General features: G+C 49.6%; 1 protein-coding gene across 1 annotated transcript in view; it reads left to right on the top strand.

Moving 5' to 3' along the window:
- The first annotated feature begins 217 nt into the window (after positions 1 to 217).
- The window catches only part of LAMB1 (laminin subunit beta 1), a 37,265-nt gene continuing 13,827 nt past the window's right edge, over positions 218 to 23,655 (top strand). The window contains exons 1-23 of the mRNA XM_088533219.1: positions 218 to 318; positions 426 to 601; positions 2,476 to 2,611; positions 4,032 to 4,105; positions 6,388 to 6,576; positions 6,686 to 6,749; positions 8,050 to 8,252; positions 9,144 to 9,264; positions 9,455 to 9,643; positions 9,985 to 10,164; positions 10,591 to 10,703; positions 11,165 to 11,244; positions 13,203 to 13,338; positions 14,860 to 15,018; positions 15,564 to 15,691; positions 16,230 to 16,353; positions 16,897 to 17,101; positions 17,271 to 17,414; positions 17,697 to 17,928; positions 18,222 to 18,385; positions 18,728 to 18,952; positions 19,136 to 19,353; positions 19,825 to 19,921. Of these exons, the coding sequence (XP_088389345.1) occupies positions 282 to 318; positions 426 to 601; positions 2,476 to 2,611; positions 4,032 to 4,105; positions 6,388 to 6,576; positions 6,686 to 6,749; positions 8,050 to 8,252; positions 9,144 to 9,264; positions 9,455 to 9,643; positions 9,985 to 10,164; positions 10,591 to 10,703; positions 11,165 to 11,244; positions 13,203 to 13,338; positions 14,860 to 15,018; positions 15,564 to 15,691; positions 16,230 to 16,353; positions 16,897 to 17,101; positions 17,271 to 17,414; positions 17,697 to 17,928; positions 18,222 to 18,385; positions 18,728 to 18,952; positions 19,136 to 19,353; positions 19,825 to 19,921 (3,394 nt within the window). The 5' untranslated portion in view covers positions 218 to 281. The remainder of the gene's footprint in view (positions 319 to 425; positions 602 to 2,475; positions 2,612 to 4,031; positions 4,106 to 6,387; positions 6,577 to 6,685; positions 6,750 to 8,049; positions 8,253 to 9,143; positions 9,265 to 9,454; positions 9,644 to 9,984; positions 10,165 to 10,590; positions 10,704 to 11,164; positions 11,245 to 13,202; positions 13,339 to 14,859; positions 15,019 to 15,563; positions 15,692 to 16,229; positions 16,354 to 16,896; positions 17,102 to 17,270; positions 17,415 to 17,696; positions 17,929 to 18,221; positions 18,386 to 18,727; positions 18,953 to 19,135; positions 19,354 to 19,824; positions 19,922 to 23,655) is intronic.

Here is a 23,655-nt window from a genome sequence, read left to right as displayed (position 1 = left end):
CCTCGGGGGCCCCGTCGAGCGGGTCGCGCTGCCCGGGCCGGGCGCGGCTCGGCCCCGCGGGGGCGGCGGGAGGAGGAGGAGGAGGAGGAAGGGGAGGAAGGAGGAGGGCCGGGCCGGGGGCGCCCGGCGGCGCGGAGCCGCTCCCGGCGCGGCGCCTGCGTGAAGCGGCCGCGCTCGCGCTTTCGGCGGGGAGCGCCGCGGAGAGCGCGCCGCGTCCGGAGCGGCTCCGAGCGAACCGAGCCGAGCCGAGCCGAGCCGAGCCGTCCCGTCCCGCGGGAGCCATGGGCCGCGCCGAGGTGCTCCTGTGCTGCTGCCTCGGTAATGCCCCGCCGCGCGCTCATGCCCGCGCCGCTGCCGCCGTCGGGGCGCCGCGGGCGGCCCCGCTCACCGCGCTGTCCCCTCTCCCGCCCGCCGCGGGCGCGCAGGGCTGTGCGTGGCCGCGGCCGCGGCGCAGGAGCCCGAGTACAGCTACGGCTGCGCCGAGGGCAGCTGCTACCCGGCCACGGGCGACCTGCTCATCGGCCGCGCCTCGCGGCTCTCCGCGTCCTCCACGTGCGGCCTGCGGCAGCCCGAGCCCTACTGCATCGTGAGCCACCTCCAGGTGAGCGGAGCGTGGCGCGGGGCAGTGACGTGGGGTGCAGCGCGTGGGGCACTGCGGTGACACGGGCTGCATGGGCATGGGACACTGGTGTGGGGCATGGGCTGTGGGGCACAGCAGTGGTGCGGGGTGCGGAACAGGGCACTGATGTGGGGCGCAGAGCATGGAGCACCGCGTGAGGTGGGGCCTTGGCATGGGGCCAGTGTGGGGGGACGCATGATGATGGGGGGGACCCATCTTCTCCCCAGAGCACCTCACGGACGGACGGTGGGAGGGAGGGAAGGGGTTGTTTTAACCTCCCTCTGCCCCGGGGCTGCGCTCCCACCGCACGGCGCTGCCGCGTCGGGTCCCTCAAAGCAATGCGGGTGCCCCACGCTGTGGCTTGGAGGCTGCGGACGCCACGCGGGAGCTGCTAGCGAGCAAGAATGTGCCGCCCTACGTCCAATTAGCGCTTTTTGCAGCCCCGTCTAGACAGCTTCCTGACTCGGAGCGGGCCTGCAGCGCCGCGTTAAGGTCCCGCCGCCGCTCACATAATATGATTAGTCCTGTACGATCGCCGAGGGAAGGGGTGCGCGCAGAGCAGAGCTGGCCAGCGCATCTCGGGGGAAGCACAAAGGTTTTTGATCCACAGGCTGAAAGAAGCTGCTCTCCGAGTCAGAGCGGGTGCTGGATAAGTATAAAATATCAGTTGCAAAGGGAGCTCTGTTAAAGTGAAACCAGAGGTTTCATATCCAGCCCTATTTACTGTGGGGACAAAGGGACCTGATTTTGTCGCTTTGAAGGGAAACTGCTGCAACCAAGAGCCCTGCTTAAGTAGCCATAGAGCTTGGTCCATTTGTGTCCCAGAGTTGCCTAATCTCTGCCCCACAGCGTGCACATGTTGGCTTTACTGCAGCGCTCTTGCGTCTGTGCTTGATGTACCACGGAGAGGAGTTTGGAGGAACATTTTGAGTGTATGTCAGCACTGATCCATAGCTTCTTTAAGGACCGTAGGATCTCTGCAGAACAAAACAACCAGGGCCGGGCCTGATTTTTTTGTTCTTGTCTCAAACTGCCAAAGCATCGGGGGGTTTCGCAATAAAAAGCACCGCTGGAGAAGCTCAGACGTGCCCTTGTTTCCATCTTGCAGCCAACAGCTCTGTGGCTGTCTGCTGTGTCCCTGGTTATTTCTGTACCAGTGAAGAAATCCTTCAGATCGTGTGCAGACCGGAGCCAAGCGCCCTCTTGGCGCCGTGCGTTCGAACGCGCCGAGGACGGGGCAGGACGGGGCTACAAAGGACGTGCACGAGGGAGGTCGTTCCCACTTGGGACCATGTCAGGAGCATGGAAAGCACGAGGCGCAGACCTGCGTGCAGAGTGAAGTTAACCCCGTGCTGAAAAGACCCAGTTACTGCAGCCCCAATGAGTCCTTGAGGGGCACTGAACCTCCCTAGAAGTCTCTCCCGTAGGGAGAACTTAATTTCCAAGCCAGCTCCTAAAAGCCGATGTGATTTCACAGATTTCTGAAGGTGCAGTTTCGTGTGAGTGCAGCCCTGCGGAGCCAGGTCAATGATTTACCATAAATGTTTACTTTGATTCTGAGTTGTGCGGGAGAATGTGTATTGCTGAAAGAGGTTTCCTGAGACTGTAAGTTAGACAGAAAGCATACTTCTCATAAAAATAAGGTTTATTGAATTCTTGGCATATTTTCCGTCTGGCTTGCAATTTGCATTTAATTCAAAAAGGTAAATACACTTTATTGTCTAAAAAAAAAAAAGAAATACCTTTGGTGCCTCTGGCAGACAAAAGGAGTGGAATGTGAAATTGATGGAAAATACTCTTATCTGCAGGAAGCAACTATTGCCCTTTGGATAAAACTGATTATCTTGTTGTTTCAGGAGGACAAAAAGTGTTTCATATGTGACTCGGAGGATCCCTTCCATGACACCCTCAATCCTGATAGTCACCGTATAGAAAACGTGGTGACCACGTTCGCTCCGAACCGCCTGAAGCTTTGGTGGCAGTCGGAAAACGGTACGCAGGGAGCCTGGGAGCCGCTTCCCGGCACAGGGCTTGCTTTGCTGGCCTTTGTTTCAGGCTGCCTCCCTGTTTGCTCTTATCTCGAGCCTGGCAATTACGGCTGCTGGGGGCTCCCGCTGCGCGCGGCGCTCGCGGCCGCCCGGCCGCGTTGTGCGTCCTGGCGCGCTCGCTTGGTTTGGACCACGGCCCCCGGCTCTCCGGGAGCGCCGGAAGGAGTTGTCCCAGTGCTTTCAAACAGGCTTTTCCTAAAGAGAGGAGCTTTGCGCTGGCTCCAGCGCCGCTTCCGAGCGAGCGGGAGCATCTTCCAGGAACCAATATATCCCGGCAGCGCCACTGAGGCCGTCCTGCTGGGAGGAGAAAGGCAAATGCTGACTTTTTGGTGACTTTTTTATCTATTTATTTTTTAAACCCCTTTTCATCTTTTATTCCTCTTCCCCTTTTCCTTGTATGTGCTTAGCTTTTGACATACCAGGATGTACAAAATAAGGAGTCTAGATTTTCTCAAACAGCAGTCCTGCCCTAAGCTGTAAGGTAGCGCTTAAAGCCACACAGACAGGTTTGGATTTCTGCAAGTGTATTTGACAGTAGCTGTCTTGTCATATGTTAAAATAACACGGTAATGTTCACACATTTCTATTGCCTGGTAAAGAAAGTTCTTGCTAAATCCCTTTTAGACACTTAGATTGAGCTAGCAAGGCGCTTGTCTCCAGTGGTTCTCTTCTGGCATTGCAAATAATTCATGTTTTTTGCAATAGGCTTGGCAGCGCTTGCACAGAAAAGTTCTTAGCTCATAAGGTCATGAAAATGTCCTTCAACGATAAAAAACAAGTGATTCTTTCTGTCCAATTTATGTTTTCTGTCGCTCAGGCATGCAGCAGAAGGGATCATTGCTGCATATTCCAGGGGAAGTTATATCTGTTTGAAAATCTAAGCCTTTTATTGGTTTATTCTTACTTTCCCCCCTCTGTAAATATTACTAGGTCTTTTTAATATATCTCTAACCACAATGTAATTAGTAGCCAGCTGTTTCGAGAGGTCTTTCCACATGACAAAATAACATTTCTAACTGTTTTTCTTCCTTTCCACATGGAACCCTTGGCCACATGTAGTCCTGGTTTGGAAAACCTCTCCTTTGTCAGCGGTCAGAGGAAGGTTTGGGTGATGGGTGAGAACCCACCAGGCCCTGTTGGGGTGCACGGTTGTCCCATGCATGGTGCAATCTTGGCAGGTCCTCGGTGCTGCCTTGGGAGAAGCTCCTCCCCAGCTGCTCCTTATTGCTCTTTTGGCACCAGCCGTATGCATGGTAGAGTCCAATGACAAAGAGAAGGGTCTGTCACCAGCAAAAACAGCTTCTGGGGAAGGCTTGGGGTGGCGGCTGATGGCCATCCCTGTTTCTGTTGCGCTGCCCCTGCAGGTCTGGAGAACGTGACTATCCAGCTGAACCTGGAGGCCGAATTTCATTTCACTCATCTCATCATGACGTTCAAGGTAAGGAGGCCCCAGACCCCGCAGGGAGCCCTGGCTGCTGGTGTCCCCCATAGTGTCAGGACCCACCTCGCCCTTTCCCCCCTTCCTGGGACTAAGATGGGTGAGGAAAAATACCGCAAAGTCGCCATACGAGGAAACAGACTTTTTCATCTTAAAGTACCCTTGGCATGCACGAAGGTGTGGAGGGAGGCTGGTTTCCCAGTTTTGTTAGGTGTTCTGGGAGCACAAAAAGTCCCGCCTGTGGAAAAACTCATATCTCCTGAAACACGAGGAGCTGACAACTCTCTTCCATCATTCACATCCATTTCATATTTGGGATTTGGGCTTTGTTTGAGCTATTTTGCCTGCATTTTAGAGCTGTCAAGCGTTAGCAAGTCAGAGTTGAAGTTAACAAGTGGAGGTCGCATAGGAAGGATGAGTTGTGACTTGTGTTTAAGTTTCCAAGTGCACGAAGCTGCAGAAGGAGTTGCACCGAAGGTAGATTTTACACTGTTTGTTTCTCTCTGTAATGCTTATGTTGCAGGTCATTAGCAAAATCATATGTTAGCAAGGATTTTTCCTTAAAAGAAATTGGCCTCAGTGTCAGTTTTCTTTTGGCAAATGGAAAGGTCTTCAGGAAGAAGGAACATCTGTACACAAAGTGGCTTTGTTTCTGTTTAAACAGATGTTCTTGGCGGGGCAGATTATCTCCTGTGTGTCCCAGATCACGGCAAGTGCTCATGGCAGCCTTCAGCTGAGGCTGCAGGGGCTGCAGCTCTGCGGGCCCCTTGGGAACAGATTGGTCTTGCCTGGTGGCTTGGGAGCAGAGCTGCCAGGTTTCTGCTGTGGGTTTTCTTGGCATCTCCACTGTGGCAGCACGTGGTGGCAGCCACGCGGGGACAGCATCCTCTCCTGCCACCCCAGCAGCAAGCATGGGGACCCCTGAGATTCCCACGTGAAGCCTGCTGTGGAAGGTGCTCATGTTGCATGGGCCCCTTTCTGCTGGGGTGAGGATTTCTAAACCCAATGTGGGTGGGAGTGTGACTGTCTGGAGCGGGGCCAGGATGAGTTTGTGACAGGGAGGACACGGTTGACTGAGGAGGAGAACGTGGGACGGATTCAGTCCGTGCCAGGGCCAGGCCTGTGGGGCACCCTTGGGAAGCCTGTGGGGGAAGGACAATTTTTAATGGGGATTCGTTGACTGAACTTGTGGGATTTACACTTGAGCTGCCTCACCTTGGAGTTGCTATGTTTTTTTTCTTTGTAAGATATTTGTAGATATTTTCAGCCAGAAAGCCATGAAAATATCCTTTCTTTCCAACCACGACAGAGATGTTTTTGTCCTCAGCTTTTTTAGGGTTCAGTCCAAAACCACAAAATTGATGAGGAAGCTGTTGTTGACATTACCCAGATAGTGCAAGATGGGTGTTAATTTGAGTTTTGAAATGTAGTTGAGAATTTGAAACATTAAGATCATCACTGGATCTTTAAATTAAAGGAGAGGGAATAATTAAAAAAAAAAAAAAGAAAAGAAATCTCAGTACCTAATTCTTCTTGAGTTGAATACATGTGGCTAAGAAGGAAGGAGGTTTGTTTTAAACAAATGGAGCCTGCCAGAGTTTGGTGGAAGGCAGCTCAAGTAGGAGCCAAATGCGGTAGGGATGGATGTGCTGAATGTCTGGGTGTCCTTCAAGAGGCAGGAGAGGACATACAGAGGACAACTCTTAGGTGAGAGGTGGTGTGGACAAATGGAGAGAGAGGAGGACATTGCGCCTCTTCTGCACATCCCAGAGAACTTGCTCAGCAAGAATTTCCAAGAAGAACAGCAAGCCCTGAACATAGGTCCCTGGCTGTGCCCAGGCCTCCCTGTGCGACTGGAGAGCATCAGGTCTCCAGCAGCTCCAAATGTGGGAGATAAAACGAGGAGTTGGGGCAACCCAAGAACCTGCATTGCATTCTACCAGCAGCAGAAAACATCATTTTGTCTCCCTAACGCCTTACTTTTAGACCTGCAATTTTGAAAAGGGATCTGGATTCTGAGAAATGTAGGTGTTTGCTTTTTGATTATATGTATATTTAACAGCTTGTTCATTCAACAGCTTGTTAAATGCCATGTTTTTAAGGACAGACCAGCTTGTGGGTTATTTCAAAGAAGGTGGTGATCTGCCTCTGAACAGAAGGTAGAATATCAATAGTAAAGAATAAAAATCCAGACATATGAATTGCTCATGTTTGTAGGTGTTGAATTTAAATGCAAGTGGTAATGAGTAGACTACAGTCTCTTCCAATTTTCTTATTGTTAGACATTCCGTCCTGCTGCAATGCTGATAGAAAGGTCGTCTGATTTTGGGAAAACATGGCAAATATATAGGTATTTTGCCTATGACTGTGAAAGCTCCTTTCCTGGAATTTCAACTGGACCCATGAAGAAAGTGGATGATATCATTTGTGACTCGCGATACTCTGACATTGAGCCTTCAACTGAGGGAGAGGTTAGAGTGTTTCTTTTTTAATTTATTTTTCATATAGACTTTCCTCTATACAAACTTAGATTCTCTTATTTTTAAAGGTTGGTCTTTCATTGTACTGTTTTTCCTCCAGGTAATATATCGTGTTTTAGACCCTGCTTTTAGAATTGAAGATCCATACAGTCCAAGAATTCAAAGTATGTATGCAGTTTCCTTCCAGTGTCTTTTGAAAGCAATTCTGTATTTATTTACTTATTTTTGAAAAGCTAATAAGCCATAAAGTCATACATTAATCTGTAAAATAATTTTGATTTCAGTTTAATACATTTGTGGTATTTTTTTCTTCCTGACAGTGGTCTCTTGGGAAAATAAGGAACAGTGTTTTCAACTCTGTTGATTGTTCGTAGGCATATCGTTGTATTTGTTCTTTTTCTTCATTGATCAGGCAGTTATTACGATCCCCTAATTGTGCAGTGTTCAGAAAATACAACTATAAATATATTTATATCATTTCACATTTCTAGCTAAAATCGAAGTTTTTATGTTTTGTTATTTAGGACATCTAAGTCATGGCTTTTAAGTGGTTGCTGCTGGTATTGCCAAGTCCACGCTGACTGTAAAACAAAAACAGTCTTCTACAGTCATTGCAGTCAAGGCATACAGACCTACAGTTACATTGATATAGTGCAGCTAAAAGGAAACTGTCATTGTGCATTTGGCCTGAGCAGGGAACTGCAGAGTTTGGCCTTAATCTTCACCTCTAATTTCCTTTTCCTTCTTAGTTTCAGTTAGTGTCCTTCAGTGTCAGCTTAACTGGAACAGAGGAAAATAGCTGAAGTAGAAGAGTGTCTGCTAGTGGCTGAATCAGTTGCATGTTTCTTAACCAAAGTGTAAAGGAGAAACTGTGATTCTCTGCTTTCATTGGCTTGGAGCACTGCTTCAGGCAGAGTTTCAAGCCTGTAAGAAAAGACAGGCTTCTTAACATCAAGTGTTCAGATAGATTGAATTAATTACTGGAATTTTGTCTTCCCGCAAATTACCCTGTGGAAACTTTTACTCTGTATTTGGTTAGTGATAGATTGTTACATCTTTCAGCAAAATATAACATTAGCTAGGAAATCTGGGCATATAAGGGAATCTATATATCTATATATATATGTATATATGTGTGTGTGTATATATATAATTCCCAAAGACTGAAAGGCTCATAATTTTTAAACCACCTGGTCTTCATGCAGCGATTCCTTAAAATCAAATCTAAACTATCTTACATAGTGATTCACCTGTAGTAAGTCAGTGTAATTCTGGAATTTGGGAATATGAAGTGATGTGATTTCAGTGATGTCCAGTATATGAGTCCAGAAATTTCAGCTAGTGGGATGTGCTCGTGTGCTCAGGGAAGTCACACATTGTTCAGGATGCAGCTCTCCCGGCTTCCTTCCATTCAGTGCATTATCTGGTAAATAACATCACAGGTTTTCTTTGTATTCCTTGCAGACCTCCTAAAGATAACAAATCTGAGAGTCAAATTCGTCAAGCTGCACACTCTGGGAGATAATCTCCTGGATTCCAGGATGGAGATCAGGGAGAAATACTACTATGCCATTTACGACATGGTGGTTCGTGGGAACTGCTTCTGCTACGGCCATGCCAGCGAGTGTGCGCCAGTGGATGGCTTCAGTGAGGAGGTGGAAGGGATGGTAAATATTCCACTCTTCTCCACAAAACCTTGTCTGACTCTGCCTCTCTTAATCTCAATGACATAAAGACATTAAAGTAGGAAGATGACAGGAACTGGCTTCTCCCTCAACCTTAATTACCAAGCAGGGAAACCATTATCTTCATTAGTGAATATTTCTGTCATTATTGGTGTTAATCAACCACAGGGGGCTCAGAAAAATTGAAGATTATTTTAGCATCCTGAATTTCCTTTTCTAATTATGTTAAAGAACCGATAAGATTAAAGGCAGCAATGCAGAAAGAGAGTTATCTGTGTGCTGTCAGACACGAGTCTGTTGTTGGACTTGATTGCCCTAGAATGACCTTAAATAAGGGCATAAATAAGGGCAGCAAAGGCTGAAACACCTTCTTGAGTCAAGCAAGACCTGCACTTGCATCTATAAGTCTGCATAGCTGTAGGCGTAACTAAGAACCAAGGTACTGCTCCAGAAACAGCACTGGGCTAGAAGTGGCAGGCTGCTGTAACTAGATGCATGTTAATATCTAATTAATAGCTAATCCACAGCTAATTATTAGCTCCAAGAGGCTTTTGTGATTACAGGAGTTGGAACTGTGCTCTCCTTGTTCATGCTTGAGGGCGTTTGTTCGTGCATTAGTTTCAGCATGCAAAGAAGGACAGTTTTGCATGGCTACATCTAAGCAAATAAATGATACTTCTGTCCTCTTACATGCAACTACATGCATTAAAGTATAAGCAAAAGTATACCCCAAAAGCATATATATAGCATATCCAAAAACTTTATTTACCAGCTGTGTTTTAAACAAACTGGAAAAGCATGTGTTTAAACAAACTGGACCTACCTGTTTTTATAACCAAATACATTACTCTGAGTTTTCCATTTTAATGGTAGGTCCACGGGCACTGCATGTGCAGACACAACACCAAGGGGTTAAACTGCGAGCAGTGCTTGGATTTCTACCATGACTTACCCTGGCGACCCGCCGAAGGCCGCAACAGCAACGCGTGCAAAAGTGAGTTGAAGGAAGAGGCAAATCTGAGGCCTGATACTGCCTTTTGCTCTTAGAGTTACATGTTTTTCCCCGAGGGGCTTGTGGCATTTGTAGTGTGAAGTTCTGCAGCTGGCTTGAACGTGCCTCTCCTGCAGGCTCGACGCTCCAGTGGCACCGGGCCCTAACTTTGCTTTTTCGCCTCGTGTCGTAGAGTGCAACTGCAACGGCCACTCCAGCCAGTGCCACTTCGACATGGCCGTGTACATGGCCACGGGCAACAGCAGCGGCGGCGTGTGCGACGACTGCCAGCACAACACCGTGGGGCGCAACTGCGAGCAGTGCAAGCCCTTCTACTTCCAGCACCCCGAGAGAGACCTGCGCGACCCCGACGTCTGCGAGCGTGAGTACCCCGCTCCCCGGCGTGTGCCCGTGCCACATGCAGCAGTTTGGAGTGTTCAGAAGAATAGGGAGGACCAAGAGGAGCTGCTGCCGTGTCCCGCAGCCGTTGCAGCGCTGGGGCTGGCAAGGGACAAGTGTTATCTTGGAGATCTTGAGCCTGGCTTGGCTTTTGTTTCTCTTCAGAAACCTGGAAATTTGTTGGGCCATTACACATTCAAACCACTTAATGCTCGTAATAAGGATACCGTCACCGCCTCCTGCGTAGCAAATGAGTTAAAGCAATTCAGTGTGAGAAATGGCTTTTTTTTTCTTCCTCCAATGTGTCCGACGCTTCCCTTGTAGCCTGTAACTGTGACCCAGCCGGCTCCCAGAACGGCGGGGCCTGCGATCGCTACACGGACTTCTCGGCGGGCCTCATTGCCGGGCAGTGCCGCTGCAAGCTGTTCGTGGAGGGCGAGCGCTGCGACCTCTGCAAGGAGGGCTTTTACGGCCTCAGTGCCGATGACCCAGCGGGCTGTCAGTGTGAGTAGGAACATATGGCCCTCTTTGCACGATCCAAAGCTCTCCGAGGAGTTGGTGGGGCTGGGAGAGTTTGGTTTGCGGGGTGGGTGTTTTCTTTGTTTGTTTGTTGGATTTCTTGTTTTTCTTAAAGGGAAAACATTCTTACAGATTGGTTGTAATTTGGAAGCTGCCCCCACTACAGTTCAGTTCCCCAGCTGATCCTCCTAGTATGGTCAGTGGAAATAGCAGAATCCTCCTCCCATGTTTTTAATTATAGAACTCTAAGACTGGGAAGTTTTGCTGGGATGGGTGGAGGGAAAAGTGTGCCATAAATCTCTTTCAGGGGTAATTAAAGGAAGCTTCATGGTAAATATTTAAATTGGACGCCACCTAAAATGTAACTGAATTCTGTGGTTTAACTTACCTATTTGTATTGCCCAATTCTAGCTTGTGCGTGCAATCCCCTGGGGACCCATCCCGGTGGGAATCCTTGCGATTCGGAGACAGGAAACTGCTATTGTAAACGTCTGGTGACAGGAAAGCAGTGCAGCCAGTGCCTGGTAAGCAGCTTATGATCAGAATAAATGAGAAAACACTGGTGTGAGGGAGAGCAGCGTGAGGAAAGTGCAGCTGTAATCTCCCGAGCCCTTCATGGGTCTCAAGCCAGGTCCCAGTCAGGGAGCTGGAACCTTATTTATTTGTTTTTATTTTTATTTTTATTTTTATTTTTATTCTTATTTTCTTCTGTGTAAAAAATGTTTTTCTGGGATTTCTCAGGCATTGCGGCGTCGGAGTGAGAGGGTGTTGGTGTTTGCAGGGGTGCTGCCCAGCAAAGGGGTTTTCTGGAGCTCCTGAGCTGGCAGTGGGAGGCTCTGGGTTGTGCTTGGTGGCTCTGTGAGGGCTGCTGGGTTCAGGGCTTGTGCGGTGCCTCGTTTAGGGCATTTGGACGGGAGGATGGGCCTTGGAGGCAGCTGGGGTTAAACCAGCACCCGTTACAGCATGAGTGATGTCTGCTCTGCAGCCCGAGCACTGGGGTCTGAGCAACGACATGGATGGATGTCGGCCGTGCGACTGTGACCTGGGGGGAGCCTTGAACAACAAGTAAGTCCCAGCCCAGTTATTTTCTTTTGACTACTCATTCCAGTGCATTTACTTTGGTTGAAATTACAACACCCAGGGCTTCTTGTCTCCAGAGTAGCTTTTGTGAGCATTGGGGCAGATTTTGAGGGCAGCAAGAAGTGAAGATAAATCTATGTCTTTTCCATTCTAGAACAGCTTCTGTTTGCACCACTAGGATAGAAAAACACCTGAAATTAGCTGTAATGTTGCTGGGCCTTTACTGGACCAGGTTACAAACCTGGTGGGTTCACTGCCATCCTTGCCATGATCATCGCACCATCCTTTCCAAAGGATGCTGATGTTGGCCGTGTGTTGTGTGAGGGCCTGACCCTAGGCTTTCACTGTGGCATGCGCCATCTCTTTTCCTTTTTATTTCCTTGGACAAACCCTTCGTAATGTCCTGTTCTTGTCCGAAGTCTGAGGCGTTTCCCAACAGGGTGGGTTAACTGCCTTCCTCTGCACCCGCAGGGGTGAGTTTGGGCCTGGTCACTGCGGTGCGCGGACAGGACACCCGCGCCGGGGCTGCGGTGGGGTGTCCCGCGCATCCTCTTCCCATCTGCTTCCCGGTGAATTATTGCCCCTTGGCAGCGAGCGGCGGAGCCTCTGCTTGATGGTGCCGTTTCCTCCTCCTCGCTCGTTCCCTGGGTGTGCGGGCACTGCCAGAGCAGCCGTGTCCTGGGGCCGGCGCAGGGGTGTCTGTGGCGGGGCTGGGTTGTGTGGCCTGTTTGTGCCACGAGGGTAGATCCATGTGGGGAAGGGGCTGGCCCTGGCAGCCTGGCCTCCCTGGGACCTCGGCCTCCCTGGGACCTCGGCCAGAGTCTTGGAGCTGTGCCCAGCCCTGCCTGTGGCTTCAGGGAGCCGGCAGCTGCTTAGTCATGGCCTTGTCCTGGCGCCATCCCAGGGATATTGCTGCCCTGGAGGGGTAACTTCCTGGGAAAAATATGGCAAACCCATCTCGGAACAATCTCCCAGCTTCTCTTCTGGGACAGCTGGGATGTTTCTGGCAGCTTTTCCCCAGAAAAGTCCTTGGAGGGAGATGGGGAAGGCTGGCGATGCAGTGCTGAGCACAGCGGGAGCAGCGCGGGCCTTGCGTCCCCTCTGCAGGGCTGCGAGCGCGCTCCAAAATAGAAACTGGCTCTCAGGCAGGACAACAGTGCTTATAAAATCACAAGTTTATTTAATTCTCTTTTATTTGAAGTGACCAGAGCTTCATTTTTGTTAAAAGTGAACATTTAAGTGAATCTTTGTCATTTCAAAATGGTTTAAATTAAAAAAATCCCTAGAGTGCTAATACTAAATACTAAATACACTTAGACTGTAGGCTTAAATGCCTGGAAATTTTCTGTGGAAATCAAGAGTGTTTTGATGTTAGAAAAGGCTTCTAAAGCAAATATTACAGGAAGGGGTATTTGTTGTTAGACCCCCCCCCCAAAAAAAAAAAAAAAAACCTTGCCTATGGAAAACTGCGACTAGTGCCATGTCCCCCGTGGGGGCAGACAGACAGACATGCACTGGTCGTGGCCGCTGAGCCTTTGACTGCAACATGTTAGTCAATGAAACTGGCCCTGGACAGCTGTCTGCGCTGGGGAGCACCTGGAATCCGTAGCACTGAATTCCCTTGCCGTCCAGGCAGAGGAAACCACATGCAAGCTGGAAATGGTCCCCGGCCCGGGCTGGCTCCTGGCCTGCGCCTGCGGCCGCTTTGGGAGCTGGTGGTTGGGATGAGCCAAAACTGTGCCTGGCACCGTGCTGGTGTTTTAATAACACGGGTGGTCAAGCTGCAGTGTTCCAGAGCATGCCCTGATGTGCTTTATTTACTAGTTCTGACCCGATTTCGCGTACAGAAGCGCCGCTTCTCCCGTCTTGCTTTGAACATAAGGGCCGGAGAGGACTCTGGCACAGCCAGGACGTGCTCTAAACTCCCTGTTCTTCCCTTGCAGCTGCTCCAGCGAGTCTGGCCAATGCGAGTGCCGGCCCCACATGTTTGGACGTCAGTGCAATCAAGTAGAGCCTGGCTATTACTTTATTTCACTGGACCATTACATCTATGAGGCCGAGGAAGCCAACTTGGGTCCTGTGAGTAGCAGTTTCTGTACGTTGGTTGGCATAGGTGTGGGGAAGCTGTTTATCCATTAGGGTGATGAAAATGGCCTGTTTTATAACTCTGTTATTTTATAAAGCCACTGTGGAAAAACTTGAATCTTATCACAGAATTGCCAATTTGTAGCTGTTCAAGCTCAGTATCAATAAATAATGCAATAAATTAGGGGGAAAGGTTTTAATTTTGCTTTCTTAAACCTGTTTCTTTGATCACTGGCCATGTAACGTGTTTCCTGCCTATATCCCTTTCTTTACCTCATTGCATATGCACTCACTTCTCTTTCCCATCTTATCTCAAGTGTGCTAGATACCAACACTGGCTCTTTTCTTTGTTGCCCCTGAAACTGGAGAGAGGACATTTAAGCACTGTGCTATCTGTTTTGAAGTTTCTGTAAATCAGTGAGGGTTCTTTATTAACTAAAAATACAGCTGATTGGGGAAAAAAATCTTTTGCAAGTGGGGTTGCCTCTGGTTTGTTTAGCCCACTGGTGCCACGCATTAGGATCTCTGGCTCTTTCTATTAGAAGAGCAGGCAGCTTTGCTTTTAATTCATGAATGGCAGCTAGGTAATTATATCATTTAGATTTGTCTGCAGAAAGGAGACAAGGAGATGAGGTAGTGGTTTCTGTAAAATAGCAGATACTGGCCTGCCTTTAATTGGGATACTTTATCCTAATTTATTTATTTGAGACAAAATGCAATCACGCTGCAGTTTCAGCCCAATACAAAGGTTTTTTTCTCTTGTGATAAATGCTGAGAGCAAAGACTGGGTAGAGCAGAGCGTGGCCCGTGCTGGAGGGTGTCCTTTCCAGTTTCCCCCCAAAGCTGCAGGCTGCCTCATGTGCTGTCTCTGCTGTTTTATGGAGAAGTTTGTCCTTTTGTCCAAAGCCAAAGGTGGATAATTTTTGGCCAACTCTCTTCAAATAGTATGGGAATGCATGGAGGGACATCTTGAAGTGATATGTACATTGACATTTCCTCACGTTTTATCCCTTTCTACTGAAATAATTTCCTTAGGAATGTGCAGGATGTTATTTTGTAGAGGGAACTATTCTTGGATGCAGATATATTTGAAACAGGATGTCCGCGTGTCAAAGATTTACACATTCTGGTGCCTCTTTCATCTGGTTGCCTTTGTAAGAAGAATAGCAGATTGAAAAATAGAGCTAAATAAACTAAAGAGAATAGTCACATATTGATTTGGTGTGTTTAGTGTCAATAGATAATTAGGATCTTGGTTATTTAGTGACACTGTACTCCTCACAGCTAGGACTGCTTTTAACATGTTGCCCTCATCAGTGGTTTGGTTTGGCCTGGCACAGTCTAGCCAGGAAGAAGTTATCGTTCAGGTTGGGCAGTTAGTATAGCACTATATGGTGCTGCCTGTGAATCCTACTGCTGTAAATATGATGCAGAAGTCATCAGAGCAGGTCAGTTATGTCCTGCCATGGGAATATTCACGTCTGATTTTATCATCCCTGTCCCTTGTTGCTGCAGGGAGTAAACATAATAGAGCGCCAGTCCACGCAGGACCGCACACCCTCCTGGACCGGGGTGGGCTTTGTGCGCGTCCCAGAGGGCTCCTACCTGGAGTTTTACATCGACAACATCCCCTACTCCATGGAGTACGAGATCCTGGTTCGCTACGAGCCGCAGGTGGGTCCGAGCGCGGCGCCCTCCCGGCGACACGGGCTCGCCCTGGGGCTCCTGCTGGAGCCGTGGGGACCCGGGGACAGCGACAGCAGCGCAGCAGAGTGTGCAAAGTGCTTGAAAATCCAAGGAGGTTATCGCCATCACTAGGATTATTTGCTTTGCAATTTGAATTTCCATCATTATTGTGGTGTTTTAACTGTGCTAATGGTATGCATACAGTTTAATGAGCAGATTAAAAAGTGACGTATCCCTTCGGGGCAGATTACACTGTAAATTTGGCATCAACCAGGCAGGCTGGGAGGGAACACGGTTACATGACTTAGCAGACAAATTGCTGGCCTTGCATATTGAATGCTCATGGCCAGGAGCTTCCGAGCAGCCAATTTGGGCTGTGGATAATCCGCAGGTGGGAGGTGAAGAGAAAAACCTGGAGCTTGGCACGTTCTGTAGTTGCCGCCCGCGGGTCGCGCTCTCCCTGGCCTATGCTACGGGTGCTCTCGGCAGCTTGCAGCTGTTGCATCGTGCTCATGGTTATTTTTTTTCCCCAGTTGCCAGATCAGTGGGAAAAAGCTGTTGTCAGTGTGTCACGGCCGGGCAAGATCCCCACAGGTAGCCGATGTGGCAACACGGTTCCCGATGACGACCATCAAGTCGTCTCCCTCTCACCCGGCTCCAGGTTGGTATAAACGGGCAGAGCAAACCTTTTAAAAATCACCAGGTGGCAAATTTGCCCAACATGGGCAACTAAGAGGCACCCAAACCCTGCTGGATTCATTTGTCAAATTGATTCCAGTCCAGCTGCAGCAAGTCAGCATCAGAGTGCTTTTCTGCGCTTGCGAAACTTGCCACCCTCTCTGTGAAAATGAGTGAAATTTAATGCCAAACATTTAAAAAATACATTTTATATTGTGCCAAGAGATGCAAATCTTGTAATTTTTTTCTGCTTGTCTGGTTTGTTTTGTTCATTCAGTAAATGAGTGAAAAAAGCTCCGTATTTGCACAAGCCATGGATGAACGTTGGTATGATTCCTGCCATCCTGGATTAGCCTTTCCACTTCTAATTTACACAAGTCTCCAAACCATCTCTTTCATGTCGTACCGTTTGTTCTCTCTGTTCATGGCCACTTCTTATCTTGATTGCTTTATTGGGCCACCTAAATTCTTTTATGGTACTGAACATTGGAAGTAAGACTTGTTTCCTGTTCCCACTGCAGATATGTGGTTCTTCCCCGCCCGGTGTGCTTTGAAAAGGGCCTGAATTACACGATTCGCCTGGAGCTGCCCAAATACTCCTCGGTGGATACCGAGATGGAGAGCCCCTACACACTCATCGATTCTGTGAGTAGAAATCAGCTTGGGGATGCTCACATGCCAAGGGGTATTTGATGTTCTTCAGGTTGGCTTCTCTTCTGGAATGTGTCCATGGAAATCCAGAGGAATCTCTTTTATAAAGTTTTCACTTATGACTGAATCTGAATTTTAATTGGCAATTTAAAGCAACTTCTTCAGTCTCAAAGGATATGTTTTTTGTTGGTTAAGGGGTTTTTGCTTTATGTTAAAGGATTGTAGTAGTTCCAGAGAGCTAAACTTGTACAGTTTCCTTTTTGGAAAGGCTAGCTTGTGCAGTGCATGTCATGAATATCAAACTTTTTTAGTGAATTAAAGGATAAAATATGAGACTATAGTAGATACTGGAAACTGTTACACAAAAAAGAATAAAAATTTGGTCATTTCCTTGCTGAATTCTGTAGTTACCTGCTTTTTTATTTTCCCCCCCAAAAATGGTGATATGGTAAGAAGTGGGATAACTGAATTTTCACAAAGTTGGTAGACAGTGTTCATAAATAGTGATGCCTTGTCATCATAAAAATTCGTTCATAGCTCGTTCTCATGCCATACTGCAAATCCCTGGACATATTCACGGTGGGAGGCTCAGGCGAAGATGTGGTCACGAACAGCGTCTGGGAAACCTTCCAGAGATACCGGTGCCTGGAGAACAGCAGGAGCGTTGTGAAAACTCCCATGACAGATGTCTGCAAGAACATAATCTTCAGCATTTCTGCTCTCTTGCACGAGACCGCATTATGTATGTGACCCTGACTCGCCTTGCAGAGCAAACTGCATGTGGAACCTTGGTGCTGTTGCCTGAAAGAGCGACTTGCGTGCGGAAACGTGTGTGTGTGTGCGTGTGTGTGTCCATGATGGTGATGGAGATGGCGACATGCTGGCCGCTGACGAGGCTTTTCTCTGTGCAGCTTGCCAGTGCGACCCGCAGGGCTCGCTGAGCTCGGTGTGCGACCCCAGCGGAGGGCAGTGCCAGTGCCGGCCCAACGTCGTCGGGAGGCAGTGCGACCGATGCGCTCCTGGCACCTTCGGCTTTGGCCCCAGTGGATGCAGGTGTACGTTGGTCCCCTACCTCTGAACCCGCCACGGGGTGCCCGTAGCCGAGGGTGTCGTGTGGCAGAAGGGAAAGAACCTAATGCTTCCCTATGCTGCACTCTGAAGATATCTCTTGTTCTTTATAATTGTGGTCATCTAGCACAAAACACCCCTCGTGTAGACTCCCACATGCATGCGGGGCGGATCCTTCGGGACGTTTTACTTTCCATGACGTGGTGCCGAGCTTTGCCACGTCTGGGAGGAAAGGCAGAGAGGCAACTGCTGTCCTGCTCTCCTTGCAGCTTGCGAGTGCCACCTCCGAGGCTCTTACAATGCCTTCTGCGATGCGGAGACGGGCCAGTGCCACTGCTTCCCCGGGGTGTACGGGCGGCAGTGCGACCGCTGCCTGCCCGGCTTCTGGGGCTTCCCCAACTGCCAGCCCTGCCACTGCAACGGCCACGCGGACGACTGCGACCCCCACAGCGGTGCCTGCCATGGCTGCCGCGACCACACGTCAGGCCACAGCTGCGAGAGGTACGTGTTCCTGAGGGGATGTGGGACTCAGGGGAGGGCACGGCAACTCCTTGTGTCTGGAGGCAGCACACAGCCTGTGGCAGGGCTGGCTGGTGGCACATGCTGCAGCGTGGCATCTGCTCCTGGCTGTCCCTGGCAGCAATGGGAGCAAACAGCCCCTCACTCCTGAACCGCAGAGGCCTCGGAGCAGGTCCCTTCCCCCCGCAGCATGAGGAGGTTGGGACAAGCGCAGCCACGCCACCGCTGTGGTCTGTGCGCATGCAGCTCCTGCACACCGTGTCCCCCTTGCCTAGGTGCCTGCCCGGCTACTACGGAGACCCTGTCCTGGGCTCAGGTGACCACTGCCGGCCCTGCCCATGCCCCGATGGCCCCGAGAGCGGCCGCCAGTTTGCCAGCGGCTGCTACCAGGACCCGGTCACGCTGCAAGTGGTGTGCGTCTGTAACGCAGGATACATCGGTACGCTCCGTGCGCGCTCCCCCGCGTTTTAACCCCGTGCTGGGAAGGGAGCGGGTGTTGGCGGGATGGTGACCACCATGGCTGTGAGCAGGGCTGTGCTGGGCACCGGTGGTGCTGAGGGGTTGAGCTGCTGGTGGGGCAGCACCGGGCAGTTGTCCTGCGTGAAGCTGTTCCCCACCCTGAGCTGGAGTCTGAATCTCCAACCGTGGTGTCCCAGTGCTCCCCACCCTCCTCGTTTTAAGTCCAACCCAGTTAACTCCCTCTGTTAACGGCCCTGCGGTCTCACGGCGGCCGTCCTCGAGTGGCCACGGCCACCCCTGCCACGTGTGTTTGCTCGGACAGGGAGCCGGTGCGACGAGTGCGCCTCTGGCTTCTTCGGGAGCCCTGACGAGGTCGGCGGTGTCTGCCAGCCCTGCCAGTGCAACAACAACATCGACCCCACTGACCCCGAGGCCTGCGACAAGAGCACGGGCACCTGCCTCAAATGCCTCTACCACACAGAGGGCGAGAGCTGCCACCGCTGCCGCCAGGGCTACTATGGCAGTGCCCTGCAGCAGGACTGCCGCAGTGAGTAGCGAGTGCAGCCGCCTGTGCCTCCCCTTGCTTCAGCCTGGGCGTGTGGGGGCACCCGGGCTGCCCCGAGCTCCCGCTGCTGTGAGGAGGATGGGGTCCCTCCCCTCCGTGTTCCCGGCGGGGCCGCAGCGGCCTGGGTCGGGGCAGCCCCTCTGACGGGCGGCCGTCTCCTTGCAGAGTGCGTGTGCAACGCGCTGGGCACGGTGCGGGAGCAGTGCGACGGCGCAGGCAACTGCCGATGCGAGGCGGCCACGGGGCAGTGCCGCTGCCTGCCCAGCGTGGTGGGGCTCTCCTGCGACCGCTGCGCCCCCAACACGTGGCACCTGGCCAGCGGCGCTGGCTGCGAGCCCTGCGACTGCCACCCTGCCCGCTCGCTGGGACCCGCCTGCAACGAGGTAAGGGGCGGCCGCCTCGCTGTGCCACTCTGCTTGTCCTGGCGGTGCCGGGTTGGCTCCTGGGGGCTCCGGGACACAGGGTGGGAGAGAAGAGGGATGCAGGCAATGAGGTTATCTTAAATAAAACGGTCCTGCCTTGCTGGCCGCTGCCAAAGCTTCGTGTCCGGAAGCACCAGGAGTCCCCGACTTGCTGGTGACACCCACATGCGTTAGGGATGCTCGGCCAGGTGCTTCTAGAGAGCTGGTTCAGGGGAAAAGGAAATGATCACTGGCTTTGGGGAGCAGTAACTCCCATATCCCATTTTGAAGGTGCTTTTATAGCCATGGAGCCTCCGAGTGTGAAACCCCTTCTGCTGGCAGAGCTGGAGCTGCTGGCCCTCGGGGCTGCTGGCCGTGCACCACCACCACCAGCTGCCCCAAGTGCAGGGCACAGGGCGCGTGCTGAGCTTGTTGCCCTCCTGTTTTCGGCAGTTCACAGGGCAGTGCCAGTGCATGCCGGGCTTCGGAGGCCGAACCTGCCGGGAGTGCCAGGAGCTCTTCTGGGGCGACCCCAGCGTGGAGTGTCGAGGTGAGTTGTGGACATGGTTGAGCCCCAGCATGTGGCAGACAGGCAGAGAAGCACATGGAGTTTGGGGGCTGCTTGCTGTGCAGGAGATGCCACAGGGTCCTAGCCAGAGCCCGGCATGAGATTTAAGTACTTCGTTCTATGGCTTATTGGCCTGTTATTTATGAACAAACCTATTTCTTCAGAAACTGACTCCTTTAGAAACTACCTCTTTAATTTTGACTTTGTGATGCCGTCAGGTAAACTGGGTTGGTAAGAAAATATTTTAAACAAAGAATTTGGAATGGAGAATCGATCTAGAAATATATGTCCTTTGTCTTTAGATTTTATGTAGTAGGAGACTCCTCTCTGTGTTTTCCTTCTTGTTAGGGAGAATGTGGTTGCAGAAGTAGAATTTTTGATATGGAGTATTTCCCTTTTATTTAAAATTAAAATAAGATTAGAGACAGCTAGTCAGTCATAGCTACATACAACAAAATATAGCAGTACAAAACTGATTGTTTAGAAAACTGGATTCGGTCTGTCCTTTGGTTATAAACAAGTCTGTTCATTAGCTGGAAAAGAAACTTCAAACACTGTCCAGACCAGAACAAACTTGTATCTCTGATCTGTTTAAATAGGAGCCTTTGCCAGGAGGGTTTGCAGTAGATTAAGGTATTTTTTCCTGCAGGGAGGAATGTGCTTGCTGTGGTTTTTAATAAATCCTTTACAATGGAGATACCTTAGAGCCCATTATCTATGGAGAGAGGAGGGTCACAGGTCCTTGGCAGCTGCTTAAGATGAAAGGACCGGGCAGTTGTCTGGTTGCTGAGCACTTATTAGGTTTCTCCTAATCGCAATCGCAATCCAGCGTTTGGGCTGAGGCTGTGCGAGTTCTTCAGGCTCCCAGTGCCCCAGGCAAGGAGTGTCTCCTGGTATCAGCCGTCTCCATCACAAATTATTGATGAAGTCCCTCTGCACGCCTTATCAGCAAGGTTCTGCTGCAGACCCGCATTTCTGGCCTTTTGTTTAGTTTCTGCTGTCTTTTGAACATGTGGAAACTTGCTTTTTAATGTTTCTGCAGTAAAAAGAGCAGAGATTATTCAGAACCTAGCTCTTCTGCAAAAGCTCAGAGCTTTCTTTCCGCAGTCCTCCCTTCTGGCTCCGAGTGAGCCATGCTCAGGGGGCAGTGCTGACCTGCCTTGGGGACAGTGTCTGCAGGCAGCTGCAGAAGCGCGGTGACCACCAGTGCCTGGGGCTGAGATGTGAGATGGGCTCCACTTGCGAGCTCCCTCTTGGAGCACATCCAGCCAGACAGCACTGCGGGAATCTCCGCAGGGCCTTGGGGGAAAATTCCTCCCTTCACCCTCTCCCGTTTGCCTTGGCAGCCTCTGAGGGAGAGAAAACACCTCACTGCAGCCCTCGTTTGTTCCCTTTTTGGTGGAAGGGTGATGTTTGGACCAACATAAATGTAACTAGGGTTCCCAGCTCTGGGCAGGAAGCAAACAGGTTTCTGTGATTTGTGGCAGGTAGAACTGAGGGCAAAACTGTGTTTAAGGAGCTGCACAGCAATGCCCATGGAGCACGTGTTCAGTACAGCCATAACTGAGCTGGAATTGAGACAAAAGGAGGTTTGTTATGAAGGGTTAGCTGTGCTCAGTGAGGGCAGGCCTCAGCTCTGCTGGAGCACACGGACATCCCTGGATGTGGGACCTGCTCCAAATGACACTCTAGTGGCTAAGGCTGTCTAAATTTGTTTAAAAAAAAAAAGGGAGAAAAAAGCACACTCATGTTGGCCCTGAAAGCCAAAAAAGCGACATTTTCAACCACATTTGTGAAGAAAATACAGACAAATTTGGATCTGGAATTGTGAGAACTCTAAACCAGATGAGTATTGATGGATGGTCTCTGCTGCTGGCACTGCTCTGTGCTGGGATGTGGACGCCAGGCCATGGATCCTGTGCTGGTCAATGTAGAAGGCTGAAGGTTGTGTGATGCAGCGGTCCAGGGGTGTTCACGGGTGGCCTCTTCACAGCAGATCTTCAGCCTGCAGTCACATCGGGTCTGGGAACTACATCAGGTCTGGGAGGTGCTTCTGGACACTGTTTTATCTAGGAGTCATCTGCTACTCTGGGCAAGCGTGCATGTGAACGTGTCCATGTGTAAGAAACTCCTTGCTAAAGTAGTAAATAACAGGATTACAAGTTTCATCCAAGTCAGGTCTCCTGGGCATTCTCCTGGAGCAGCTCCAAAGCCTGGCATCCGGAGTGCAGGACTTGGCATGCCGAGCTGCATCTCCTCTCAGCCTGCAGAGCAAATTCCCAGCAGAGAGCTGCAAGCTCCCGAGAAGCCTCTGAGATGTAGTGTTGCTGCCCAGGCGGCTTGAGCAATGCTCATTATAATATTTCTGAAGTGCATACGAGTTATATAATGTAAAGAAGGTGGTGATTTAACTATCATTGTTATTTTAAGAAATTGAACCATCAGAACAGGTCACAGTTGGTAAAAGACAGTGTGAGACTGAAAGAGTGTTAAACTAGTTATGTAGGTTGCTTTTATAGGTGGTGGGAGAGAAACAAAGGAAGATCAAAGATGTTTTATGTCCTTTAGACACACTACAAGTGCTTAGAATAAGTCAGACAAATTCTACCCTAGAAGTGTTATAATTTGCACTTGAGTTTCCTAATTTTAATGGACGTGTGGTCTTAGAATATTACTGTGTATTTTGGCTGCTTCCAGAAAATTGCCCTTTTGGCAAGGTCTGTTAGCACGTTAAAATGCAGCACAACTCTTAAATCTTAGCTGGCATCTTATCTTAACATGCATACTGAAAATTATAATGCTGAGGAGTTAGCCATATGCTTGGAGTGTAATTTGAATCAATAGCTGATTATTCAGGAGAAATTTGCTAACACTGCAAAACTTTCAACCTTACAAATTGCTGAATGGTTTTATCATCATCATGGCTCACTACCACCAGGAAATGATGCCAGGAAATTGTGCTTGAACAACCCTATTGTTACTTGCCTGTGGAGGGGGTAAAAGATTTGATGCTCTCTATCACCAGCTCCAAGCAGTAAAGAAAATATTTCTGCAAAAATAATTTCCGCTCTGTTCTGTGGAGAATCACAGATAACACTCGTACCTAGCTCCTACAATATGGCATTAAAGAACATGATTGTTACTGTTAATCCCTTTCAAAACCTATTAGATCATCTCAGCTGCAGTATCAACCAGTTTAAGTTAGCTTAAACTTAACAGTACGAAAATTTGTGGCACATAAAAATAGTAGTTTTAGAAATAAAAGTGATTTCTAAATATTTGCAAGGAAAGATCCCAAAGCTGTTGGAATGAGTGAAAGATAAAGCTTTATATATGTCTTTGTAAGCTTGAAGCAAACCACCCAATGCTTCCTTGGTGTTTCTCCTCTTAGGTGTCTACCAGGGTAAATTCAGTAAACACAGGTGGGTGCTGCTTTTATCTTTGAGATCAGGAAAGAATTTGCTGAAAGCAAAATGCAGTGATGAAGCTGTTGTCAGAATTACCCGTAGACACTGTGAGTGTGTACATGCATGGCTGTGTGGGTATCTGAGAGTAAATGACACTACCAGCTATCTTTGCTAATTAGCAGATCTTATCTAAACATTTTGGTTAGAAAATGTCCCAATCAAAAATGTAATTTCATTTAAATCATAGTGCACCAGAGAAGAATGGCATACTGAATTAAACACTGAATTAAACAATACACTCAATTCCCG

The sequence above is a fragment of the Tinamus guttatus genome, unplaced genomic scaffold (assembly GCF_059628265.1).
Source record: "Tinamus guttatus ecotype Peru unplaced genomic scaffold, ASM5962826v1 Tinamus_guttatus_pri_ptg000489l, whole genome shotgun sequence".
NCBI classification, from domain to species: domain Eukaryota; kingdom Metazoa; phylum Chordata; class Aves; order Tinamiformes; family Tinamidae; genus Tinamus; species Tinamus guttatus.
Note: the sequence above shows the minus strand (reverse complement) of the source record. Positions and strands in the feature narration are given on the sequence as shown.